The 19,913-nt window shown below is 30.8% G+C and overlaps 1 protein-coding gene across 1 annotated transcript; it reads left to right on the top strand.

Annotated features, from left to right (window-relative positions):
• The first annotated feature begins 14,182 nt into the window (after positions 1-14,182).
• On the top strand, positions 14,183-17,125 carry LOC106445716 (beta-D-glucopyranosyl abscisate beta-glucosidase). Its single transcript, XM_013887323.3, has 12 exons — positions 14,183-14,439; positions 14,543-14,612; positions 14,705-14,760; positions 14,835-14,910; positions 15,003-15,080; positions 15,167-15,254; positions 15,353-15,617; positions 15,702-15,811; positions 15,909-16,161; positions 16,287-16,389; positions 16,469-16,580; positions 16,675-17,125. The coding sequence occupies exons 1-12, from the start codon at positions 14,278-14,280 to the stop codon at positions 16,880-16,882; spliced, it is 1,581 nt and encodes a 526-aa protein (XP_013742777.1). The 5' UTR covers positions 14,183-14,277; the 3' UTR covers positions 16,883-17,125.
• The last annotated feature ends 2,788 nt before the right edge of the window (positions 17,126-19,913 follow it).

Below are 19,913 nucleotides of genomic sequence, written 5' to 3' on the forward strand. Positions count from 1 at the left end.
CAGCAAACCAAAGAACACATCCTCAACACTATACCCAATACCTTTACACTCAGTAACACTAAAAAGAAACCTAAACAGAACAAACCAACCCGTAGGGAAAACTAAACCCAAACCCCCCACCCCAACCCCCCTAAACCCTAAACCCAATACAATGCCCACGTATGATACAAAACGTAAACACCAACAACTCCACCATTTTTGAAAACTAAACCCAAACCCTCCCCGACCCCTTAATCATATAGACATTACCATTACTCCTTGCAATGTGAATTTATCAACCGTCATATATGGAATAGATAGTACCGGAAGATTGGCCAAACAGTATGGAATATAGATGGAATGTGTTGAATTTACATAGGATTTTGTAGATGAACATAAACTTGGGTATGACTCAAGAGAGACTGACTTAGCATAACCTTCGTTCCACATGTTGTACAATCAGTACTCTAAACGGTAAACACTAACTCCTGAAAAATATACTATTTTAATTGCATGGAATAAAGAAACCTGGGACTGAGGACATCATAAGTTAAACATAAGAAATCATCGTTTGTTATTCTGAAGAAACAAAGGATCACAGAGTAAAACATAAAGAGGTAGGAGAAAGGGAATTCAGCAACACAATGTGGATTACATCAAACACGAATGAACATAAAGTAGTAAAGTTCTGAAAACGACTAAACTGCAGGATTAGGGGGGACCACCTTAAACATACCCAGGGTAGAGATCGCATAGTTCTCCGCTGCAACACGAACATCATCTTCAGTGAGAGCCAGATCAATCAAAGGCTTCCCCACGGCAGCAATCTCTAACAGAATCAGTGCCACAACCGCGGCGTACCCTAACAACAGGAAAATGATTATTATAAATACTTCATGGAATGCTCTACTAATTACCTCATATAGTATAGTAGGATATGCGTATGGTATAGTGCGGTGTGTTAAATAAAAATTTAAATGAGAGGCGATTAATACCTGGATGTTCAATTAGAACTGGTATGTCTAAGCGAGATATGGGGAACGAAAGGTAATTCAATTCACGAGGTCGTGAAGTTAGACAGAACCTCGATACCATGTGCGGCATCATAATCGATATCGGGTTGACGACATCTTTCAACACTGAAATAGGAGGACATGTCTGGTTCGCGTCCACCACATAGATGGCCCACATAGGCAAATCTACTATCATACCAATCCAGTGTCTGTCTTTAACCAGAATCAGAGTGTAGAGAAAGTCTACTCGCGTAAACCATTGTGGCTGGTGCATGAACTGACTGCGCAGAGACACCGGAAAAGTGAAGGCGGACTTATCTTGCATGGCTTCAAAAGCAGGATAACTTCGGATCAGATCGATAAAGAAAGTTGGAGGGATGAAGTCAAATTTTGAAGATGGATTGATGTCACGCCTCTTTCTTATCCAACCTACAACACGATCCACAGCCTACAAAGTAGACATAAATAAGAAGGAAAACACATAAACAAAATTTATGCAAAGCAGTGAGGATTATAACGTACCTCATACGAACAAACACTGGTGCAATTGAACAGATCATCCAAAGAAGCAATGGAAATGATTGACCCGAGGGATGGTGCATTTGATCTGAAGGAAAGTGGCAATACCGTTAGTTGTCTATTTCATGACTATACCATATTATATCAAATGGAATATATTGTTTTCAAATGGAATAGCAGCCATGAAATGCTTTCAACTTACTTTGCCTCCGCCATTGTCTTCAGGAAGGCCTCTCTTGCAGCTGGGGTTGGCGGAGAAAATGGGGAGAAGCCACCTATAAAGGTGTGTTTTTCTTGAGGACGAGGCTTTGGGTTACTTGGCTCAGCCGCCACCTTTTTAACCCGTTTAGGAGGTGCAGGATTATCATCAGTTTGACGCGCCACTTTCTTGTTTCCATCTTTCTTACGGACGGCGTGTGCAGGAGGAGTGTAGCGTTTCGTACTTGTATGCGTACGTCAACTAAAACGTCTGCCACCATCGGCTTGACCACCGGCTGCATCAGTGTTCACTCGTCCAGCCTATTAACATAAACTTATCACCTCTGCAAACACACTTTACATACGAGCTCGGAAGAAGCTAAAGCATTATACCTGAACTTTAGTAATTGTAACATCATCTTCATCCTCATCCACACCCTTATTCCCAACAGCAGCCTCACCACGATCGTCATGCACACCATCAAGACCCACTTTCTCCGGATTGACATCTGATGATGTCTGAGGTACATCAGTTCGAGAACCAGCGGAGGGTCGGACCGGGTTCTGCCAATGTAAAGCACATAGAATGGAATCTATTAAAAAATGGAGTAGTTATAGAGATTTATATATACAAATATAGTATAGAGAACTTACTTTATCAATGCCCGCTTCTGATAGTATTTTATTAACGACGCCAGGCACTGGGTCATCAACGCGGCCTTCCGATGATACATTCACTTGGTCCTACATAGATTAACCACGTTTTTCAATTTACTGAGCCAATATACATTATTATAATATTAAGACAAAGCCGACAATTTGACTGCTTATCAGGTTTCTACTCATTCTTACCACATCAACTCGAGAAGGAGGATTGGCGGCATCAGAATTGTCAGGGGATGCGACGTTTACCGAATGCGATGGATTCTAAATTAAAATAGTATGGTACTGTCAGTGACAAATCTCAATATGGAAAGGGTCTACTGGCATCAACTGCATAGAATGGTATAAAACACAACAGAATTTAAAGGACAAACCTCCACGTTTATGGGATCATGTCCAATGTCAGCATCTCCCCCATGCTCGCCCACCTCCACGTTTATGGGGTCATGTCCAATGTCAGCATCCGGCCCATGGTCGCCCCCTGTCTCATTTCTAAATTCGGCTCCATGAGTTGAGTCGGTCTGTTTACCCGGAGATAGTCCTCCACCCCTTTCTCCTTCATCCAGATTCTGTCCCAAACCAACCGAGGCAGTCTCTGTTGCCCCAACATCCTCTCCATCTCGCGGTGTTGACTGGAGAATAATACAAACAAGTAATATGTATATGAAATAGTCTGGTGAGATTATGGAATGACATACTATAGAATAATAATTTCATTGTATTGAGATTTACCTCGGGAGCACCAGTATGTGTAGTGTGTCGATCGGAATTAACCTCTGTATAGTTGAAATCATCATTCTGACCTGGGAATGGTGACGAATGTCTCCCAGGACTGAACCCATACGTTGCTCACAAATCCGCACCTCTAAGTCCGGACTTAAGTAACTGATTGATCTTATCAAACTCCCCTGTGACCGTAGTTTCCAAATGGGCAATCGCGGTGGTAGCTGCTTGTAAGTCGGTTCGAAGGCCTCCCACTTCAGAATTAAAATGGCCCTTCAAACTCAGAATATAGCCCTCAAACATTGCAATTACCTTATCCTCGTATACCTCAGCTGCACGCCTAAGTAATGTTTCGACATCAAAATGGAAACTCTCACCACCATGCGGGGCACCCGAGGGGTTAGCTGATGATTGCCCTCTCGGATCTCCAGGGTAACCACCACTCTCTACGCCACCACGATGCGCATTATCCTTTTCAACCGGGTCTGGAACATTTTCATCACTTGACTCCGAAGTTTGTGCATGACCCTTCTTCAGTTTAACATCATCCGCTTTCACACCACCTGACCAAGTGTTATGCTCAAATGGGTAATCATCGTCAATCAAAGCAACCATGGTATCAACACTCGTATCTTCCTTATCTCCCAACCCACGATAAAGATCCTCCCCCACTTCATATGTGCTAATCAAAGACCGTACATATGCCTGCAACACAAATACAGGATAGAGAAAGCCAGAAAATAGTAAGTAAGTAGTGTGGTCAAATAAAAACAAGTGTAGGTCTTTGAAATGAAAATAGTATGGTTTGAATTGACATATGAAATGACATATATATGAAATAGACAAATACATTGACTAACCTGTCCCAGTTGATCAACCGTCTTGGCCGAGACAATGTTGACTACCACCTTTCTATCAACAACTCTCCTGATAATCTCTTCGCTGGACAAGCTGGAATCTGCTAGAGGATCCGCACCGCCAGTCTTAATAATGATAGAAGGACATGCAGTCACAGTAACCAATACCATAGCATGTGTAAATCCTTGAATGGCCATTGTATCCTTCACATAATTAATTGCAGATCTTGCTTTTGTACTTCTAACCTTCAGTAAAAATGACTCCCTGCCCATGGATACTTCAGGAAAGCGTCAAGATCACCAAGCATGCTCACTATTTCGGGTCTGATTTTTGTTGTCCCACATGTTGGACACAGAATTCCTTCCACCAATACCAACAACGAAAGCCGCAAACGGGTTAACCGATCCTTGTATTTTTTACCCCTCACAAGCCGCTCCATGATCCATCCAGGTGTGGGCTTATCCTCCCCTCGAAATAAATCATCCCATATTGACATAGATGATTTCCCTTTACCGGACGCCTTCCCTCGCCCGATACCTTTCTCGGGGGGTTCTCCAGTTAACCCAACCCCGTCGCCACAGTGCAGTCCGGTGACCATAGCAAAGTCTTGTATGGCATAGCGTATCGGCTTACCAACGAAGATCCACCAAAGTTCATACTCTTTTGCAGTGACCAACTGGCGTGAGAGACAGTAATGGAGGAACATTACTGAAAAAGTATGCGAACCCATCTGCAAAACTCTCCGGAACTGCGACTGATTCAACATTTCCAAGTCTTCTTCCTCTAGTGCACTCTTTATGATGTCAATCCACCGTAGGTTGAAGTAGTTATTAACCCGTTTCCGCCCTGATGGTTCCGAACCCGCCTCAAACATTCTCAGAGGAAGGCCTAATTCGTCCATTTTGGCACTGCCAAGCATGAAAACAATGCAACCAGTAAGAGTGACAGAGACAGGAAATAGAGTAGATACGTGCAATACTATTCCATATACATATTGAATGCGATTCCAGTGACGGAGATGGTCTAGTAACTGCACAAATATGAAGTAGAAGATCCTGGAAACCTAACAAAAATCAATAACAATTCAAGATACTCATAAAACGATAGACAGTGAAATGAGTTTCATAATCCTCATTCTAGTATTGATTTCCGTTGCTACCTGATACTGAATATCTATCTCTACCGAGATGGCAATAACAAACTGTGTCGAATGAAAACAATACCACAAATAAAAAAGAAATTCACAGTAAATGGAATAGCACACGGCATCACCATGTTATTCACATACTATATTACAATTGAAAAACAGAAATGGTCTAGTATGGTCAGATTTATAAAATATCCTAATTCCCGAGTTGAACAATGAAACCACTTTAATATTCAAAATCTCTTTTTCGTGTTCAGATAATGACGGTTGAAAACGAAATAAACAGATAACCGAAAGCGACGACGCAGAAATCACAATTACAACATTCCAAACAAAGGCACGGACTCGATTTTTGTTTCTTTCTTCGAATTGACAACCACGTGGAAAGACCAGTAAATCGATACAGTACAGAAAAGAAATAGACAATTAAAGCTCTCGTATAGTTGAAAAGAACAAAGAAACGGACACCAAGACTCAATTCCAGTCAGAGTAACTGGAAATTTCAAGAAAATAGAAAAGTAAATTCGAACTTACAAGAGTACCGGAGGCTTCCTTGCCTGAATAAGAACTGTAGAATGCCTTCCGTGTTCCGATTCGTCGGTCTGTGAAGTAATATCGCGGTGAGGAGCAGTTAAAAGTCAGGCAAAACACGGCGTGAATTTGCGGTGGTGAGGAAAGAGCAGAATAATGCTTAGTTTACAGAGAGAGGTATGGTAAAGTAAAAAAGGAATATGTGGGTAAATGATGCGCCACGACAGTTGTGTGAACAGTTTAAATTTTTACTTAATCTTTATTTTTTTGCCCGTTACTCCCGGTAAATAAGGAGGGCAAAATGGCAATATTTTATAAAAGGTGAGTCATGTATCGGTGAGTTAGGGAAATTAGCCATCGAGTGAATTATGCGGTTATTGGACGTCATACAGTGCAATTCCCCATAAAAAAACCATAATAGTTTTTTTTTTTTTTTGAAAATTTTAATTTTAATTTTTAAAATTTTGAAACCATGTACTCAAAATCATATCTTTTAACTATAAACTCTAAAAGTCTAGAATAGTTAATCTTAGGGTATAAATGTATTTTTACTCTTTAATAAAACTTCTTTCGATTATTTTTCTCATTACTATTTTTGTGACAAAAAATTAAAAAGCACTATCTTAAGAAAATTTTCTATATTATTTTTATTCAGTTTATAAATTTAAATCCGACTTTTTATATTTAACATTTATGTTGATACTTGTAAAACAATTCTATCGAAGTATGAAGTTGGTTGGGAAAAGGGTATTTTTCGATCCCTACTATTTGTATCGTATCTTTTTATACCCAAACAAAAGATAAGTGTTAAATACGACCTAAACTAAAAAATAATTTGAACTGTAGATCTAAACTCTAAATCGTATGCATAAACCTACTTTAACTAACATCGCCTTAGTCAACCACTGTGCTACGACATTTTTATTGTCTCTTTATTAGATTGAAAACATCTATATTTCGATTTATATATTCTAAGGGAAAATGATTTTTGTTTACAAATTTTATTAAGTACAAATTATAATTGCATCAATAGTTATCTAATTAGTTTTGTTTTATTTTTGCTTACAAATTTTATTTAGAACTATTTTAAAATGACATTTCTCAAATAGTTATATAATTTAAAATATTTAAATTTTAAAAATCTATATATAATAGTTGATTATAATTTTTTCTTAAAAATCAGAACCTAACTTTTAAAATAAACAATGTACACAAATCTTAATTTCAAAAGTTAGGTTTTGATTTTTAAGAAAAAATTATGGGGAAATTATATGTTTACCACTTTCATGGTACCACTTTTCATTTTTACCACTACTAATGAGACATTTTCAAAAATATCTTCTTCATTAAGTGGCAAAAGACTCTTATGACCTTGTTATTTATATATATAATAAATCATTATTTAAATAAAAAAATTATGTTTTCGAATTATACTTTTTCAAATTTGAACTTTTTTATACATTTCTTTTTTTCGAAACTTTTTTCGAATTTTTTTTTTCCAAATTTCTTTTTGAAAAACGAAAATTATGTTTGAAACTAATTTTTTAACATTTTTTATATATTTTTTAAGTATTTATATATTTATTAGAATCATAAATTTCACATTCCAAAAACCCTATCCCACCCCGCAACTCTAAACCATAAATCTAAATTAGTTAACCCTAAGGGTATAATTGTATTTTACCTTTCATTAAAAGTGAGGGTAAAAGTGGTTAGTGTAAACATGAATAATAGTACTATGAATGTGGTATTTGTGGCAATTTCCCAAAAATTATAGTCACTGTTATATATAGATTTTTAAAATTTAAATATTTTAAATTAGATAACTATTTGAGAAATGTCATTTTAAAATTAGATTGAATAATTTATGAAATATCATTTTTAGTTTCATTATCTATACTATACTAAAAAGAGAATAACTTGAGAGAAGAGGCTGTCCACATCAGCAAAGAAAATCAGCCAACCACATGTTTTCAAATTGCCATGTCATATTCTTTAAAAAAAAAAACTTTGATTATTAATTTATTAAACCATAACCGACGTATACGATGCTTCTCCTTCCTTCGATCTCCACTTCACTGGCTAAAAAAAAACCAAAACGTAAGGTTTTCATTAATTTTACTTAAAATAGAACATAGGAGAATAACTTGAGAGAAGAGGCTGTCCACATCAGCAAAGAAAATCAGCCAACCACATGTTTTCAAATTGCCATGTCATATTCTTTTAAAAAAAAAACTTTGATTATTAATTTATTAAACCATAACCGACGTATACGATGCTTCTCCTTCCTTCGATCTCCACTTCACTGGCTAAAAAAAACCAAAACGTAAGGTTTTCATTAATTTGACTTAAAATAGAACATACTATAAAATAACAAAACAATATAATTAAAAAAAATTAACTGCGCAAACAAATACTAGACAACCCTACATGATAACTAAATGGACATTAACAAGCAATCAACGTCATTAAAAAATATCGAATCTAGAGATATCTTCCTCTCCTTAACTATGTTTGTTGTACTATATATTCTTCTTTTATAGCCAAATATAATACAGTTTAATATATATATTATGCTCTCAAATCTCAATCTTGATAAAGTAATTAACATTTACATGCAAGAACACTTACGAAAAAAATAACTTATTAAGTTAATGTTGTAGAAAAGAGGAACAGATAATAAAAAAACATACATAACACTTTGTAACAAATTAAAATATATAAGTCAGCAGTTGGGTGTAGCGCAAGAAAATCTCTACGATTTAAGCCAATTTTAGCATTCTCTTAGAGTGTACTTCATATGATATTTTCAGATAAAGAGCGTAAAACGTTTAACTAACTAAATAAATACATTGTGTTTAATTTGTTAAAAAAATAAAGAAATCATATTTATAAATAAAAATTAAAATTCAGTTAAAATAAAATTAAAAATTATCTTAAGAGTTACTTTGATGTCTACTCTAAATGTTTTGTAAAATTGATATCAAAATAAATTAAAATAAAGTTATGTCAAAACGTTTGTCAGAACATACAAGATTTGTATATACTAAATAAAGTAAATAATTAATGAAACTTTGTGGCTTTTGGTGTGTACCACTGAAACAAATCAGCATATACTATTAAAGTAAAAATTAAAATATGTTTGTGGCTTTTGATTAGCCCATTACAAATACTGTTCTCATAAGTTTTTTAGGATGACCTAGAATTTTTTTGTTACAAATATAGCATTCAAGGGTCAAAATGACAAAAAGAGATTTCATTAAAAGATAAATAGACATTTATACTTCTATGGTTAACTAATATAGAATTATGGTTTAAATTAGAGGGGTGTGCACATGATTTTTCTCTAAAACAAACTACGCAATTTCAACATAAAATTTTTTTGTTTCAGTAATAATTTGGGATTTCAAGTTAAAATATTGAAAAATCTGAAAAAATAAAAAAATTCGAATTCAAAACTGTATTATTCAAAATTAAAAATTATTATTGTATTTTTATTTAAATAATTATTATATTTGAATCTACAAAATAAAGGTAGAATGGTCTTTTACTTCTTTAATGAAACATGTTTTAGTCATGTTCCTCTTTGTGAGTTATTAAATCTTAAAAGAATAATTTGAGAAATTTTCCGTAATTCTTTTAGTTGTTATTTCCAGTATATCATATATATATATACCATTAGATTAGTTTTCCATCATTTATTTATAATGTTATACCAAATAATTTTGTGTAAAGTTCAATTTAGTCACCATTCAGTGCATTATGAAATAATTTTCTGTAAGATCAATTTAGGTTAGAACATCACGAATCGATGCAATATAAGAAAGTTTTTCAAATCTCGAAAAATTTATATTCTGATTTCCGCTATTTTAACTCTATTTTAAACTTTTTGATAATTAATAATTAATTTAAGAGTGTAAAATAGTAATAGAAGTATGTTTCTACTCTAACATACAAACAATATTGCAATGTTATATATATTATTTTTTACACAACAACAATGGCTGATAACATCTGCATATTTGAAATACGCATAATCTACCCAAAGTAGTTTTACGCAGTATCTAAACATGGAATCATTCTCATTGAAATCTCCAGATTCACATTTTTTTAATAAATTATCATTTAAAAAATAGTAAATACCAAACAAATTTTAATATTGAAAAACTATAGTTTCAAATTAAAGATTATTGAATAATTTTTATTGGTAATCAAACTTTACAGATTTAAGTATTCAAAATGATTACACATTTATGAATATATATATATATATATATATATATGAAATGAAGGTCATTTACCTATTCTTCAAATAATAGTTTAAAAATTAAATCAGATTACTTATAAAGAAATATATGAAACATAAAATAATATAAAATATTAAAAATTTATTAAATATAGAGTATTTGAACTTTTAATAAAATTTAACATGATTAATAAAAGATTAATAGAATTTTTTAACTCTGTTTAAATCTAAAATATATATTAAAATATAAATTAACAATATTTAAAAAAAACTTATATTTTTCAAAATAATCCTTCTAATTTGTTAAATATTATATCAAAACAAATAAGTTATATAATTAAATTTTGCCATTTAAGTTTGATATTAAAAATATACATGTAAGTTTTATAGACAAACAAACCGCGCGTAGCGCTGTGATACCTCTAGTATGTGTAAAAGTGTAAAAAACTTAAAATGTAAATTATTGATGCAATTATAAATTGTATTAAATAAAATTTGTAAACAAAAATAATTTTTCTCTTAAAATATACAAATCAAAATAATAGATATTTTAAATCTAATAAAGGAATAATAGATGTGTTGGCATGACTCCAGGACCAAAGTTTGATTTCCAGCAAACACAACTTTTTTAAAAAATGTATCCATTATAAACGAAACATTTTGTCTAACATAACATTTGACTAACACAATGTTAGTCAAGGTAGGTTTATGCACACGATTCAGAGTTTAAATCTACAATTCAAATTATTTTTTTAGTTTAAATTGTATTTAGCACTTATTTTTTGTTTGAATATAAAAATGTACAATACGGATAGTTAAGGTCGAAAAAAGCCTTTTTCCCGAAGTTGGTTGTTTCCAAAAATTTCAGTGATAGGTGTGGGTGTCTCTATCGGCACAGTGGGTTAATGATTCTCTTTAGAAACCACAATATTTTCCGGCTTTATATCCTTCAGAAAGACAAAAGCATTAATGATTTTGGTGACTTTTAAAGGCCATTTACGACATGGCAAGTGGATTGTTTTCTTCTCAGTGTAACTGCTGGTGACTTTTCAAGGCCATTTACGACATGGCAAGTGAATTGTTTTCTTCTCAGTATACAATAATGCAAAATTCCATTTGGTGGACTGGTCCCGTCATTAACTCCATTTGTTTTTTTTTTTTTGGTAAAAGTTAACTCCATTTGTTCTAAATTGAAATAATTCCAAAATGAAATTGTTTGTTTGGACGGTTTTTGATTTCTGTTTTCTAGTGTAGACTTTAGTTTTTTGAGTTAGTTTTGAAAAACTCGATGGTAAATTAGATTTTGGAATTTCGTTTTTAGTTTTTGTTTTCAAACTAATAATATATAATATTATTAAAACTATAAATAGTTAGTTTGAAAAATATAAAAAATACAATATAATATCACCAAAAACACATAAACATTTTATACAATTCAAATATAAATATTATAAAAGAATTATTAATAGCAAGAACTTTTTTTTGATGTAATAATAGCAAGAATTTAAAACAATTATTTACTACTAAACTAGCTAAAATTATCAATACGTAAATTTATACAACTAAATTTATACAGCTAAATTTATACATAATTTTTTGTATTGGCTAACTTTTAAAAAAATCAATTTATTATTGATAAGTTTAAATTTGTTTTTATGAGTTATTTTGTATTTTAATATATTAAAGAAAAAAATGTGACATCGGTTCATTATTATATAAAATAATTCAACTTTAATAGTTTTAGTAAAACTAAGCTGTGCTATAAATATTATTCTTTCTAAATTTGATTGTAATTATATTTTTACTAAAAATATTAAAATATAATTAACAAGGCGTTTAAAAATCCTACAAAAAATAAAAAGCAAGAAAATGTTTTTACTAATTATTTTGTAGTTTTAGAATTTAAATCTAAATACTAGACAAAAAATATTTTTTTTTGATTATTAGTAATTTGAAATTGTTACTACTTATCACTAATCTCTTTTTATTTTATGCTATATTAATGCATAAATATAGAAATATTAATATTTCAATAAAAATAAAAAGAAAAATAAAAAATCATGACTTACATTGCCTAAGAAAACCAAGAAAATATGGTTTTGGTTTTTGCTAAGAAGTCGGTACTTATTTTAAAATCTGGTTTTCTAAAGTTTAAGGAATCTATTTTGCAAAAAAATATTGACAGATAAAATTATTTTTAGAAAATCAAAAACCAAAACCATTTTAAAACCTACAAACAATCAACATCCAATTATTCACTCTACAGTGGACTAAAGTGTTTGTTAAAGTGTTTATATCGAAGTCTACGACTAAAATATATGCAAAAAACACATTCTTTTTTTTTTTCTTTTTTTTTTTGCACACTATAGATTTCAGTTTCTAAGTATTTTGTTAAAACATCTGTACGAGTCTACGGCACCTTTTAAAAAAGCTATAGTAAATGATTTTGTTCTCTAGCATAATTTATATATTTTTTATTTAGAATAGAGGAATACATTAATAAGTTAAGAGTATGTTAACATCCGAATTTTATTTGCTTTTTCATATTGAACATGTAAGTTCGGATGTAAAAAAAAAGAAGAAGCAAATTACATTTAAATGATAACCAAAAAAAATTGAATATAAAATATATGTCTATTTGAGGTTCAAAAGAAAAAAATATGTCTATTTTGGATCCAATAGAAACTAGACTTTGGAGGCACCAAGTACATCCAAAACTACAAAGTTAAGACTGCAACGTTTAAGCTACCATCACTTAATTAAAATTGCACAATTATAAAATGATGTCATATTATATATATATGTATATTCTGAATTATCATTATAATAAATAATTAGAAATTAAAAATAATAATAATTTGATATTATGTTTTAGTGTCCCAGTTGTGAATTACGTTTTAAAAATAATAGCCAGATATTAAAAATAAATAATTAGTGCCCACTTTTTTTTTATTAGTGTCAAGTTCGCAACTTCGCATCATCTATTTCAATAACAAATTTTGCAAAATAGTACATCTACAAAAAATTATAATACGTTTACGACATAAAAGACAATTTGGTGCCAAATTTACAGAATTTCATTTGTTAATTAAATTTCAATCGTGCATCTATGGTGACCTGATGTCTTGTTAAAAAGTATCCCGAATTATTTAGGAAGGCAACACTTTATTTAAAGAAAAGGAATCTCATGTTCCCATGCTTCGTGTAACACTTTATTGTATTATGTAACGTTAGATAAGGTTACAGATATATGATCACTTTGGAATCATTTATTCCACCAAACTTTTAGATACATTCATCATATAATATAACTTATAAATGCATATGCAAATACAAAGTTTGTGAAATGACTACATAGCACTTCTAACTAAAAAGAGAGTAGAGCTTTTGTTTGGGCACGTTTTTTTCCCTCTTCTCGTGGTGGTTAATACTACGTAACTAACCAATGATTCCATTATTTCACAACGGTATTTTCTACCTCTCTTGGACTGTCGGACAAAGTTCCAAAAACATACCAGTTTTTTCAAAGGAGAATATTCAATTGCCAAATAATTGTTTGTTGAGTTATTTATTACTCAAAATTTCGTGTCAGTTACAGATTACAGATTAATCTTTTTTTTTACATTAGACTGAATCACAACAACCTGACAGACCCGGTTAAGATCTAATCTTCAAAAGAGAAGCCATGGTTCCTGAATGTGGAACTTGCCAATAATACCAAACTGGTTCCTGAATATGTGTAGAAACCCTCGTGGTTATAGTAAGATAACTTAAAACACTTGTGCTTGTGAACTTGTGGTGATTGGTATTATTAAAATCAGAATAATACAACAAATATTCGAATCTGCACCACACTAAATTTTCACAGCGCTAGGCCACCAAAACTTTTACATTTTCTCTCCGGAAAATGGTTTACCATTTTTTTTAATAATACAGCAAATAACTATACATGCGATGTGAAAGCTTCCAATATATATATAGGTTCTACAAACAAGTCATTTAAAATCTTATATATATGATTGAAAAGTAAATTACCGTATATATTATAAACAAGACTTACAAAAAGGACTTGAAATGAAAAAAAAACAAGATTTATAATAGAAAAAGAAAACAAGACATATAAATGACTGCCGCTCGTATATAATAATAAAAAGCGGTCTCTTTTTGTTCCCGGACCGTTGTAACGAAGAAACACGTTTTCTGTTTAAATTTAAAATTCAACCTAACTTAAATTTCTTTTTTTTTTGACAAAAGACCAAACTTAAATTTCAAAACGCACTTATGGTGACGGTACTGAAATCACGAGTAGAACACTGTATATAAACACAATCTCTCCTCAATTCATCTTCACCAATTCACTCAACCAGTCTTTAGAGTGAAAGAGAAGAGAGAAACACAAAATGGTGAAGTTCGAGAGGGTTCCTTTACTGTTAGGGTTAGTTCTGGTTCTAACTTTGGTCGTAGCCAAAGCCAGTGAACCTGTCTGTCGTCAAGCTGAGAAGTTTAGCAGAGCTAGCTTTCCTGAAGGTTTCCTTTGGGGAACCGCAACCGCAGCGTTCCAGGTCTAACTTTGACATTTTATTTTCTTTCAAAAATATGTTTTATAAATTTTAATTCTATCATTATTCATTATTTTATTTTTTTTATTTATGGTTTGTAATATAGGTTGAAGGAGCTGTTGATGAGGGCTGCAGAGGTCCAAGCATGTGGGACACTTTCACTAAGAAATACCCACGTATGTATCTCTCTATTTTCTCTTTTGTAAATATACCTATAATTTATGCTATGCGCATAATTTATTTAAACAATGTCGAAATAAATTTCCAGATAGATGCCAAAATCATAACGCTGATGTCGCTGTTGATTTCTATCATCGTTACAAGGTAAAATATACATTACCATTAATTTTTACCTTGTGTTTTAATTTTATTTTTATGGCTAATAAAGTTTATAACAGGAAGATATCAAGTTGATGAGAGACCTCAACACTGATGCTTTTAGACTTTCTATTGCGTGGCCTAGAATTTTTCCGCGTAAGTTACATTTTTAAAATGTTCATCAATATTTTCTTATGGTTAAAACTATTACATGAAAATAATAAGTGGAATTGCAAAATAATTAACAGATGGAAGAATGTCAAAGGGAATCAGCAAACAAGGAGTCCAATTCTATCACAACCTCATCGATGAGCTTCTTAAAAACAGTAATTATTTTCTGACCTCCAAATTTTTTTTATTAAAAATCTTTAATTAATACTTACAAATACTTCGCTTGTCTTTGTGAATATAGAGATTACTCCACTGGTAACAGTCTTTCACTGGGATACTCCTCAAGACTTAGAAGATGAATACGGTGGTTTCTTGAGCGGTAACATTGTGTAAGTTCTTGAGTCATGTATATAGATGAATTCTTTTCTGAATAAATGTTTAAATAGTTTTTAATAACTAAATGATTATTTTGGTATTGTTAATTTAGGAAAGATTTCACGGAATATGCAAACTTTACTTTCCACGAATACGGACACAAAGTGAAAAACTGGATCACATTCAATGAGCCATGGGTGTTTAGTCGTGCCGGTTACGACGTCGGAAAGAAAGCTCCGGGACGTTGTTCACCATACATTCAAGAATGGGGAAAGCATTGTGAAGATGGACGCTCAGGATTCGAAGCTTATCAAGTCAGCCACAACTTACTCTTGGCTCATGCTTATTCCGTTGAAGCCTTCAGAGCATGCAAACAGGTTCATCTTAAATTACACGAGTATTATCTTTCTTTTTTTGTTATTTGATAAACATTAATTTAAGTTTTGTCTCCTTTGTTATAGTGTGCTGGAGGTAAAATTGGAATTGCACACAGTCCAGCTTGGTTCGAACCAGCTGACCTTGAGAGTGTTGGAGCTCCCATTGAACGTGTGCTTGATTTCATCCTGGGATGGTAAAATAATTATTTAACACCTTAATATAAAGTTATACTAGTTAATTTCTAATATAAACTTATGTCACTAATTTATTAATTTTATTTTAAAAATCAGGCATTTGCATCCAACAACTTACGGAGACTATCCACAGTCGATGAAGGATCGCATTGGTCATAGATTGCCAAAGTTCACTGAAGCTGAAAAGAGAATCCTAAAGAACTCTGCAGATTTTGTTGGAATGAATTATTATACATCAGTGTTTGGAGCTAATATGCAGAACGGTGATTCTAAGACCCCGAGTTGGACGACAGACTCTCTTGTTCAATGGGAAAGTAAGACTGTGGATGGATACAAGATTGGTAGCAAGGTAGCTGAATCTTTCTTTTTCTTCTCATACTTGCCTTTTTTTTTTACTTTATAAATCGATAATAGTACTAATTAATATAGATTCCTAATATTAACACTAATTGAATTGTTTATTTCATTAATCAGCCTGCTGGTGGTAAGCTGGATGTGTATTCAAGAGGAATGAGGAAGCTTTTGAAGTACATCAAGGACAACTATGGTGACCCAGAAATTATGATCACTGAGAATGGTTAGAGAAAACGTTCAAAACTAAATACTATATCACAAGTTTACCTTGATAAAACTCAATTTGTCATTTTTCTTTAAAGGATATGGAGAGGATCTTGGAGACCTCCACAATGACGTTGCAACTGGAACAAATGATCACAACAGGAAATATTATCTTCAGAGGCATCTCTTGAGTTTGCACGAAGCCATTTGGTAAGTTTTTAATAAAAAGGAAACTAATAGAAACGTTATACACTAAATAAATAATTAATATGATGAAAATGATTGTTTTTATATTTTTTTGTAGCGACGACAAGGTGAACGTAACGGGATACTATGTGTGGTCTTTGATGGACAACTTTGAGTGGCAAGATGGTTACAAGGCTAGGTTCGGGCTTTACTACATCGATTTCCTAAATAATTTGACCCGTCACCAGAAAGTTTCAGGCAAATGGTATGCTGATTTTCTTAAGCCGGGATTTCCAACTTCCAAGATAGTGAGGGAAGAACTCTAAGATCAAGTCCAAATCTTGAATCCTCTGAAGAAAAAGTTAACGTATTGCAAGAGTGTTGTTATTGAGGATTACTATCTGTTTTGTGTGTTTATGGATCATGTTTATCTATGGTTTCTTTCATGTTAGCCAGGTTTGAGGTTCTGTCGTAGTCATCGTACTAATAAAATGTTGTTTACGTCAACAAATATTATGGTGTTGCCTTCTTTTTAGTTCGTGTTATAATGATAACTTAAATTGCAGGAATGTTCGAACGAAAAGAAAGAACTATTGACAATATATCAACTTGTGTTATATAAAAAGGTTAAAAGTATATTAATATCATATTTCCTTCATAATACAAAGTTGGCTTTATTGATCAACCCGAAAATGAAAAAAAAAAACAGTAAAAAAAAAAGTTGGCTAAAATGCAAAAAGTCTAGCTATTATATACTAATTTAAGTTACCATATTACCGTACTTTTGCTTACTAAAACCAGCACGTAACCGTTAATGCAACTATAACAGTTAATCAACAATAGTATTTTGTTTGAGAAAAAAAAACAATAGTATTTTTATTTATGGTTGCATATTCTTTTCTTGTGGATGTACGTTGTAATCTTGAAAATCGAAGATGGCTACAAAAAGAATCTATTTATTTATCTAATCTATTAAAACAAATAGAAGTACATTTTATACTTAACCCTGAGTTTTACTCAATACTTATCATTCTATGCCACTCCTTTTAATTAAAGATTATCTAATTAAATATAACACATACACAAATAATATTTATTATCAGGCCATGCAAATCCAAAACATGATTCTCGAACATATATTTCGCTTTAATTAACTACATTGCCATATAAATCAAAAACGTATTTATTATCTTGCCATATATTTCGCTATTATTAAAACTATATTGCCATGTAAATCTAAAACACGATTAATACTTTATTCTCATCTAAATAAACTACATTGCCATTATTATTTTCCAAATATATAGATCACGTCCTATGTGTGATTACTCCTAAATATCATTCCAATTTTTTTAATTTAAAACATCTCCAGGTACAAATAAATAATCCATTTTTATAATTTACAATAACTAAACTGAAAAATTATTATAATTTTGTATGTGAGTAACATAAATTCGACATAAACGAAAAATATCGAATAAAATTTTGTATTACTAGCTGTTTTATACGAACTAAAAAACAATTAATACACATATTAATATATAAAATCAATATGACTGCTTTTTAATGTTTAATAAATATTGAACATATATTTTTGTCAAAAAATAAGTTGTCCATTTATAATATAGATATAATTACTAATGTTAACATTTAAAATAGAGAAATTTCCAATAATAGCCCGTTTTAGTTTTCTATAATTGCATGTTTTAGTTTTTACTAATTTTAACATGTAAAATAGAGAAATTTCCTATATTAATTTATATTTATATATTAAAAACCACTGAAGAGTCTTTTTTTACCTCCTTTAAACAATATTCTCTCAAATGTGTTTTAATCTTTTTCTTCTTTGAAGACATTTTGGTGATAAAAACTTTAAAAAAATGATATTGAGAAAATTACCTTTTTAAATATTAGGGTTTGAGCACAATATAAAATTAGCAGAAACAAAAAAATAATAATTATACTTGAATGTATTTGTAATCATTTATTTGTGATACTACTACATTCAATACAATAATAATCAAACAATAATCTAATATTGTTCGATCACAGTAAATAAAACCCAGTAATTACCAATAGTTTATAAGGTAACAATGATTTTACAAGTAAAAATAAATAGCCGCGTCGGCGCGCAGGTCAAACTCTAAACATGTATTTATTTAAAAAATCAAATAGATCAGATATGAACTTTATATATATATTTAAATAAAAATATTTGGAATGTAATTTAATAAAACTTAAAAGTATATCTAGATCTCTAATATTTACATTTTGTTGTTTAATATATCAAAATAAATTGAATAAAAGTTTGAAGAACGTGAAAACAAAATTTCTAATAATTAGGAAGCTAAACGTATTGAACATGATACACACATGTCAAAACTAAATAACATATTAATCTACAACATGAACACAAAAAAAAACAAGTTGATAGCATTAGAAGAAATTAGAATATATAAAAACATAAAATAAATACCAGTGCAGGCGCACGGGTCAAGCGCTAGTTTATATTATTATAAAGAACCGTTTGCTTTCTCCTCATTATACAACGTTGGATTCTACTTAAGAAAGTCATTAAACGGGGAGATGCCACGTGTTCAGCGCCTCTGAACATACAGTTTCATTTAGCGGTTGATTGTTTGTAGTTTTTGTTTTTTTGATTTTTGCTTTTGTAAAAACCATTTTTTATCCAATCAAGTTTTTAGCTTTTATTTTTTGTTTTTGTAAAAACCATTTCACTTGCCAGTCAAGTTTTTTTAACAAATAGATTCCCTAAGATTTAGGAAAACTAGTTTTTCAAAATTTCAACCAATTTGTAAAGAAAAGTCAAAAACCAACTTTTGTGGGTTTTCAATACAAAAACGAATTTTGTTTATTTTTCTTATAAAATACTATATTTTAATTAATTAATAATTAAGTAAATAATATTTTCATAAAGATAAAATTCCCATACAATTTTTTTAATCATTTAACATTAGTGTAAAATTATTTATGTGTTTCATATATGTAAATAAATTTAGATAATTTTAGTATTAGTTGTAACCAATTACTTATTAATATCTATAAATAAATTATTGAATAATTTTATTATACATACAACATACTAAACAACAGCTAAAAATTATAAATTTAAAACATTTTATTAATACAATATATTTTATTAATTTGAAAAATAGCCATTCAAGTTCTAAAAAACGAAAAATATTTTATGTAATAAAATTTATAAATAGTTTCAAAATTTTAAAATATTTTAATTTTAATAATTTATAGATATTTTATTAATTATATTTAAGTATAACACTTAAAAATAAAATAATTTAAAACATGGTAATGTTTTTATTTTAAATAACAGCCATT

Source organism: Brassica napus, unplaced genomic scaffold, assembly GCF_020379485.1.
Source record: "Brassica napus cultivar Da-Ae unplaced genomic scaffold, Da-Ae ScsIHWf_631;HRSCAF=929, whole genome shotgun sequence".
Classification (NCBI taxonomy): Eukaryota; Viridiplantae; Streptophyta; class Magnoliopsida; order Brassicales; family Brassicaceae; genus Brassica; species Brassica napus.

Excerpts from the sequence above, each read along its gene's own strand:
- LOC106445716 (XM_013887323.3), top strand. The coding sequence starts at position 14,278 with ATGGTGAAGTTCGAGAGGGTTCCTTTACTGTTAGGGTTAGTTCTGGTT. Across the intron at positions 15,081-15,166 it reads CGATGAGCTTCTTAAAAACA|AGATTACTCCACTGGTAACA; the intron begins GTAATTATTTTC and ends TTGTGAATATAG. Across the intron at positions 16,390-16,468 it reads AATTATGATCACTGAGAATG|GATATGGAGAGGATCTTGGA; the intron begins GTTAGAGAAAAC and ends TTTTCTTTAAAG.